The 7915-nt window shown below is 52.0% G+C and overlaps 1 protein-coding gene across 6 annotated transcripts in view; it reads left to right on the top strand.

The window, feature by feature from the left end:
• Positions 1–1715: 1715 nt before the first annotated feature.
• Positions 1716–7915, top strand: part of PPFIA1 (PTPRF interacting protein alpha 1) — a 131200-nt gene continuing 125000 nt past the window's right edge. For all 6 annotated transcript variants that reach the window (XM_064287617.1, XM_064287619.1, XM_064287616.1 and 3 more), the window contains exons 1-2: positions 1716–1821; positions 3427–3690. In XM_064287617.1, the coding sequence (XP_064143687.1) occupies positions 3427–3690 (264 nt within the window). In that variant the 5' untranslated portion in view covers positions 1716–1821. The remainder of the gene's footprint in view (positions 1822–3426; positions 3691–7915) is intronic.

Raw genomic sequence — 7915 nt, 5'->3', positions numbered from 1 at the left:
TAAATGGATGGAAGGAAGGCGTGATACCGGCACCTGGGAGGCAAGTCAATCCCAGGAAGCCCTTGCTCTTGGTGAGCTCACGTCGGAAAATCAAGTAACCTGCCTTGGAAGAATTGCCCCCATGCCATGCAGCCTTTAGACCTGATTGGTCCAGGGGCTCCTGGCTGCCTCACCTTCACACAGTGACATTCTGACGATTTGGTTTGTGAAGAGTTTATGCTCCAGGAGTCAGACTCTGAGGTGGGTGGGTGGGTAGGAGGTAAGCATCTGCTTTAGTTTATTAAAGGGTATTTATTAATCTCTGTGTCTGGAACACCTGGAAGAGGACTGGGCACACAGTTGTTTTTAGGTGCTGTCGAGTCGGTTTCAACTCATAGTGACCCTATGCACAACCGAAGGAAACACTGCCTGGTCCTGTGCCATCCTCACAATCGTTGTTATGCTTGAGCCCATTGTTGCAGCCACTGTGTCATCCATCTCGCTGAGCGTCTTCCTCTCTTTTGCTGACCCTCTACCAAAAATCATGTTCTTCTCCAGGAACTGGTCTCTCCTGACAGTATGTCCAGAGTATGGGAGAGGAAGTCTCACCACCCTTGCTTCTAATTAGCATTCTTGCTGTACTTCTTCCAAAACGGGTTTGTATTGTTCTTCTGGCAGACCAAAATGGGCACACAGTAAACAAACAAACAAACAAACAAACAAACAAACCCAAACCCATTGCCGTGGAGTCGATTCTGACTCACGGTGACCCTATAGGACACAGTTAAGCTGCCCCATAGGGTTTTCAGGGAGCAGCTGTCAGATTTTAACTGCCAACCTTTTGATTGGCAGCTGACGAATGTTTGCAGAGAGGACAGAAGTGGCCACCCCGATGGAACACCTCCACAGCCAGGCTCCCAACTCGTTGCTTTAGGGATGTTCTGTTCCTCAAAACCACCTTGCAGGTAGGTCTGTACCATTTTCCCATTGTACAGGTGGGCCACTGACTCCCAGAGGGGTTTCGGTGTTACTCAGGCCCACGCTGAGGGTAAAGTTAACAGCGCTGGGAGGAGAACCAGCGAGCCCGGTTCCACAGCCTGCATTCCGCATCTTCGCCTGCCCAGGTACCGCAGGTAAAGCTTAACCACGGCTCTGGTGTAAAAGCCGCGTCCTTCCTTGTGCTGCACGGCCTCGGTCCGGGAGGCCACCTGAGGAGGGTCTGGAGGCGACACTCGTGGGCTTCCCCCGCCCCTCGGCCTCGGGTGGGCGTGCGCCCGCCTCCTGCCCCGGGCCCAGGGTGCACCGGATGCTGGGAAGCGTCTGGCGCAGACCTGAAGCACAGTTGACGCTGTATAAAGGCCATGCTGTTCCGGCGGCGGTTAAGGAGAGACCTCGACGCCGCCCGGCCAGGACCTGCGCCCGGAGCAGTCAGTCGCTCCCCACCTTCCCCAGGTGGGCTGGGGGCGGGGCTTGGGCGCGCAGCCAATCAGCGCTCGGGCCGCGCGGCCGCCCGGCCCTGAGGAGGCGGCGCTTGCGCAGTGGGCGCCCGTCCCGGGGGGCGGGGCGTCCGGCGCGCCGGCGCTGACGCTCGCGCGACGCGTTCGACGTCGGGCACGTTGACGCCGGTGACGCGCAGGCCGGGCCCGCTCCTCCTCCGCTCCGCAGAGTCCGGCCGCGGGCCGGCCTTCGTGACTGGCGACGGCGGGCCGGGCGCGGGCGTCGGGCGGGCGGCTGGGCGAGCGGGCGCCGGCCGCGGGCGTCCTTCGTGGGCCCTGAGCGCGCCGGAGCGAGCGGCCGTCCGCGAGCCGCCGCGGAGCCTCCTCCCGCTCCCCGGCGAGCAAGGTGAGGGCGCGCGGGGAGACTGAGGCAGGCGGGCGACGCGGGCCGGGGTCCCCTGCGAGCGCCGGCCTCGGGCGCGGCGGGCCTCCAGCGCCCGCCGAGGGGCTGCGCCGCCGTCCGATGTCACCCTCGGGCACCGGGACCCTCCGGGGGCCGCGGCGGGGCGGGGGGCGAGGCCGGGGCGGAGGGGGACCCCGGCGGGACCCCAGCGGCCGCGCGCCCCGGTGCTCTCTGCCGCCCTCTCCGCCCCTGGGACCGGGCGCCCGGGCGACGCGCCGCTCCCTCCCGGACCCAGCGCCCCGGGGGTGGCGAGCTGGGCGCGAGGGGCGAGGACTGGTGGCGCCTGCAGCCCTGACCGGGGCGCCAGCACACGCCGGGCCCCCGGTGCGGACGGCTCTCAGCACCCCGGGGTCGGGGGCGCCCGTGGCACCTGGTGCAGGAGGGGAAGGGAGGGCGAGTGGGCTCGAGGTCGTGGTCACTGCCGGGGGCGCCGTCTTGGGCACCTCTCTCGGGGGGTCGGCGGTGGCCGAACACAGCCCAGAACCCTCGGGAGTGAGCGCCGCTTCCATCCCCTCGTCCCGTCCTTGTATTTGAGACATTTCCCAGTCTGCCATCGTCTCACCTTTCACTTTTCCTTCCTTCCTGGCTGACCCCGGCTGTGTCGACCTGCGGTGTTTCCATTGTGGAATTTTTTTTCTTTGCGCTGTAAACTTACGTAAAAGTTAGGTTGACTGACCAACTGTTGCAGCCATTGAAAAACACCTCTCCCAGCCCTTCCCGAATCCAGTTCCTTTTAGTGCTCTCCAAATCCAAGAATTCAGGGAGCCGTCATTCCTTCCCAGGAGCTGACTGTACACATTCTTGCCAGATGCCTGGTGGATTTTGTACTTGTCAGTGTTACTGGCTGTGTGCTCCTTCTGTGCTTTCCCTGAAAAAAAAAAAAAAAAAAAAAAGATTGGGTGGCATGTGTTTTGACTTTTTCTCCCCCACCGGGAAATAGGAAAAAAAAAAAAAAAGGTTACAGAAGCACTCTTGTTTTCAACAACAAAAATACCGCTTTGCAAACAAAATCCCTTAGGGTTTGTTCTTTATGAGATGGGTAGCCCTCCTCAGTCTTTACTGCTCCACTGGGTTATTTTTGAGGTTAATGTCTTCATCTGGCGTGACTGCCGAAGGTTTCACGTGTGTTTGCATTTCCAGTTTATATGTGGAGCATAACAATCAGACCTGAGAAGAATGGGGCGGACGCCTTTTTCTTTTATTAGCTAAAAAACAAAAACGAAAACCTGTTGCCCTCCAGCCAGTTCTGAGTCACGGTGACCCTGTGTGGTATTCAGTAGAAGTGCTCTGTTCTTGTCTGTAATTCCGGAAGGAGATCACCAGGCCTTTCTCCCACGGAGTGCTGGGTGGGTTGTCACCACCAGCCTTTAGGTTAGCAGCCAATCTCGAACCACTTGCTGCACCCAGCCTCCTGTGTATTAGCTATGAAACCCGACCAAGCCCGTTGCCGTCAGGTTGGTTCCAAGCTGTAGATACCTATAAAGTTGCAGACCTGTGGGGACCTTTGTTTTGCTCATACCAACTCCAGTCTGTGTCTGTCATTTCCAGATGATGTGCGAGGTGATGCCGACCATCAGTGAAGCAGAAGGCCCCTCAGGAGGAGGCGGGAGCCATGGGTCCGGCTCCCCATCCCAGCCTGATGCAGACTCCCACTTTGAACAGTTAATGGTCTCCATGCTGGAAGAAAGGGACCGTCTTCTCGATACGCTGAGAGAGACTCAGGAAACGCTGGCGCTCACCCAGGGGAAGTTACACGAGGTTGGGCACGAGCGAGACTCCTTGCAGAGACAGCTCAACACTGCACTTCCACAGGTACAGATGCTGCCGAAGTTTCCACTAAAGGCTTTCGTGTGGCGTCACTTTCTGTTAATGGTTCTGTGAGCATTTTGTACAACTAGTTATGAAATGGCGGCTTCTGGTGATGAAGTTCCCGGGGCTAAAACTTCGTAGGGAGAACAAACTCTGTGGTACTCCAGAGTCACGTGAAAATACCTTACAACTCTCATTCCTGTCCTGGGGCAGCAGAAGGGATTGTCTAGGTGTGGGAAAGTGCTCCAGCATTTCTGAGAAAGACCGTGAACCAGTCAGGCTGTGTGGGGCCTTCAGTTCCATTGTCTTCAGCTGCCTCTTGCCCAGATTTTGTCTTCAGCTGCCTCTTGCCCAGAGTGTATTTCCCATGCATTCTTTTTCATGCCTTTCCAATTTCCTAAAGAAAATCAGTAGGCAAATAGGATAGATTTCAGAGGAAAGAAAAATTTTTTTACAGCCCCCCTTTACCAGAACACCTGTTTTCTAAACCAGATTTGTTTTAGGGGTTGGAAGAGTGGAGATAGACACCTTAGGAACTTTTCCTTGGCAGATGAAAACGATCAGGCTTAAGGTCACCTTGAAGTTGTTACTCTAAGTATATTACGTTTGGACCAGTGTTTCAAAGCCTTTCGTTAAGGAGTTGAATGAGGGTTCAGTGATAGGTGAAGGGGGAAAGTGGTAAAACTAGGAAAGTGTACAGTGAGTGTTGGCGTGCAGCGGCCGTGTCTAGGTGACAGAGGTGTTGATGGGATGTCTGGGTGCCATGTTACCTATTCAGAGCGTGTGCCTTTATGGAGCTTTCAGGTAGACCTGGATAAGCATACAGTTACGCAGAACCTTCCTGATGGGTCTGCAGTGATAAATTAGTAAATTGATAATTACTGGCCTTAATGCATTTCGTGGCTTTAGCCGATTCTCTTGAAAGATTGATAAGCCCGACATTTGGATTTCCTTTGTAGCAGCAACGATTTGATAAGAGTTCTGTGTGTTCTCTTTCGGTTGGATGAGAGCATGATAGAGTGTTTTCTTATTAAAAACCCACTTATAAATTACCATGTTTGTTCAGGTCAGATTTCATTCCCACAAACTTAAAAGGGTCGACCAAATTACTCTGTTTTACTGGAATTTTATTGTATTTGCAAATCTTTACAGTAGGGTTTTTTTTTTTGTGTGATTGTTTTCATATGATTTGAGTTGCACATAGTGAAGTGTATATCAAATACTTAGATGAGGTGGTTTTTTGCAGGGATGGGCACAACGGACATACTAGGGAGTGACGGGCTTTGAGCAGCATCCTCTCATGCAGAGGTGGTCGTCACCTTTGCCAGGCGAGGCGGTTGCTCAGTGATTTGTTTCTAGCTACTGCTCAGCGTTGTAGCCTAGAGATGCCAAGTGGAGTGTATGCTGCGATGATGTCAGCGGTTCCCATCACCACCTGAGCGCCTGATTCTAGGACTTCAGGAACACAGTGGCCACTAAGTAAACTTCTTTTAGGCACTTCCCTTTCCTGGAATTTGCCTCATCTTTGGTGGCTAATAGTGTAACCAGACAGGCACATGAGTAAAGAAAATGAACTTGTACTCTGGAGACATGATATAAGCAAATAATAGTACAACTTTCTAAAAATCGAAGTAAAGTGCTTCAGAAGAATACACAAGCCATAAGTGTCAGCTCCCTGATTTCTCCACACGCTTAGCACACTCACGTAGCCACCACCCAGATAAATAACATTACCAGCTTCCCAGAAGCCCTGTCTTACCTACCCCCAGCACTTGTTCCCCAAAGGTAGCCATGGTCTTGACTTTTTACCATTGATGACTTTTGCACGTTGTCTTTATGTAAACGGAATCAAACAATTTTTTTCCCCATTTTTTCATTCACTGTGTTTGTGAACTTCACTCATACTGTCTCCTGTGGCTTTTTCAGTCTCATTTTCTGTCTAGTAACCCGGCGTCTGAATATGCCATAATCATTCCCTCTGCTGTTCATGGACAGTAGGGTTGTTTCCAGTTTTTCCAAATGCTGCTCGGGACATCGTTTTTTGTTCACGTGTAAATCCGTACAGATCCTGTCGGGCGTATGCAGAGGCATGGAGTTGCCGAGGCTGGGGTAGGCGTGTGTCCAGCCTTGGTAGAGACTGCCGAGAGCCCTGCCTGTACCTGTTCACCCCACCACCGGCGGCAGCGCCTGCCTGCGGGATTGCTCGTCCGTGTGCTCTCTGACTGTGGTTACTTTTCATCTTGGTGGTTTTTCAAGTTAGCACTTAATTTTAGTGGGTATTTAATGGTAGGTAGCTGTGAAATGCTAGCAGTGTCAGAGTTCCTCTAGCTTCAGGGGAGAGAGAAGAATCAAGACCCACCTTAGCCCCAAGCTGACTCCTAGGAGGCAGAGTCACACACCTCCTCCCTGCAAGCCTTTTACCAATTCTGACACCAGCCGCCTCTCCCGGGGCCCTCTCTGCTTCTCTGTGGGCTCAACAATTCATTGCAGTGGCTGCACAGAGCTCATGGACCGTACTCACGGTTATGTGGTCATTACAAGTGAGGATGAGGAGACTTTGTCTCATTTACTGTGGGTGTGTTTTTAGAAGGGACCAGTCCCTGGAGAAGGACGTCATGCCTGCTAAAGTAGAGGGTCAATGAAAAAGGGGAAGATCCTCAATGACATGGATTGACACAGTGGCTGCAACAGTGGGCTCAAGCATGACAGTGATTGTGAGCATGGCACAGGACTGGGCATTGTCTTGTTCTCTTGTACATGGGGTTGCTATGAGTCGGAACTGACTCGACAGTACCTAACAACAACAACAGGAGAGTGACAGGTTACAATTCAAGATCAGGATCAATTTGAAAGTACTAGAACAACTCAGGATACAGTTCTTTGATCAGGACAGCTTCTCAGTCGTACCCACAGATAGGCCTCTGCCACCGGGCCCTTCTCAGGCCTGGCCTCTGCCCTGCTTGGTCAAGTGTTACAGCTCCTTAATGTTATAGCTGATCAGTGCTTGGAGGCACCCCGCTCCTCCAGGAAGCCTCCTGCCCAAGGCATTCGGCCCTCTTCCTGTCTGCTGCTCCTTTGCCGCTGCCATCTCCTTCCGCTGTTGCCTCTAGTGTTAAAGCTGTCCAGTGTTACAGTTCCCTCTCTCCTGGGTCTAGGAGGTTCTCAGTGCGGGGACCCTGGGTCCAAAGGATGTGCTCTACTCCCAACTTCTTTTCTTCATGGTAGTGAAGTCCCCTCTCAACCTATGGAATTGGCTCTTTTTAAGCCTAGTGGGATGGCAGAACTGACCAATCCCCTTGGTGGGCCATGGGCACCTTATTTGCATAGTCCCACGCAGTCATTTTGTGGGAGCTACAAGACCATGGCCAGAAGGGCCATATAAAAACCCATTGCCCTGCAGTATTGCAGTATGGTTTGAATTTGCTGCTCCCTGATACCCAGTGAACTTGCCGAGGGAGCGCCTCTTTGCGTGTGTTCATTGGCCATTTGGATGTCTCCTTTTGTGAAATGACCGTTCAAGTCTTTTGCCCCGTTTTTGATGGAGCTGTGTATCTTATTTTTTTATTGATTTGAAGGAGTTCTACTTATATTGTAAATACATATACGTATGACAGTATTTTCTTATTCTGTGTTTGCCTTTTCACTCTCAGTGGGTTGTTTTTTTTTTTTTAATTTTTTTATAGGTGTACAGCTTGTTGACAGCAGTTACAATAATCGGCTGTGTAACCCTACCCTTAATCAGTGCAGTATTTCCATCACCATTAAACCCCCTTTCCCCTTCCCTCTTGCCCCTGGTAACCAACCAGTAATAAACTTTGTTCTCTATACCTTTGCCTTTTCTTGTCTTTTTATACAAGTGAGGTTATACAATATTTGTCCTTTTGTGATTGACTTAATTCACTCAGCATAATGTCTTCTGGCTTCATCCCTGTTGTAGCATGTATCAGGACTTCGTTTCTCCTACTGGCTAAGCGATACTCTGTTGTATGTACGTACTCCATTTTTTTTATCCATTCACCCGTTGATGGGCATTTAGGTGGTTTCCACCTTTTGGCTATTGTGAATAGTGCTGCGGTGAACTGTGGTGTCCAAGTCTCTGTTTGAGTCTCCGTTTCCAAGTCTTTTGTGTACATACCTAGGAGTGGGATTGCTGGGTCATCTGAGAGATCTATTTTTAGTTTTTTGAGGAACTGCCACACTGTTTTCCACAATGGCTATACCATTTTGA

Source organism: Loxodonta africana, chromosome 7 (assembly GCF_030014295.1).
Source record: "Loxodonta africana isolate mLoxAfr1 chromosome 7, mLoxAfr1.hap2, whole genome shotgun sequence".
In the NCBI taxonomy this organism is placed as follows: Eukaryota; Metazoa; Chordata; class Mammalia; order Proboscidea; family Elephantidae; genus Loxodonta; species Loxodonta africana.
This window is presented reverse-complemented; position numbering and strand designations above follow the sequence as displayed.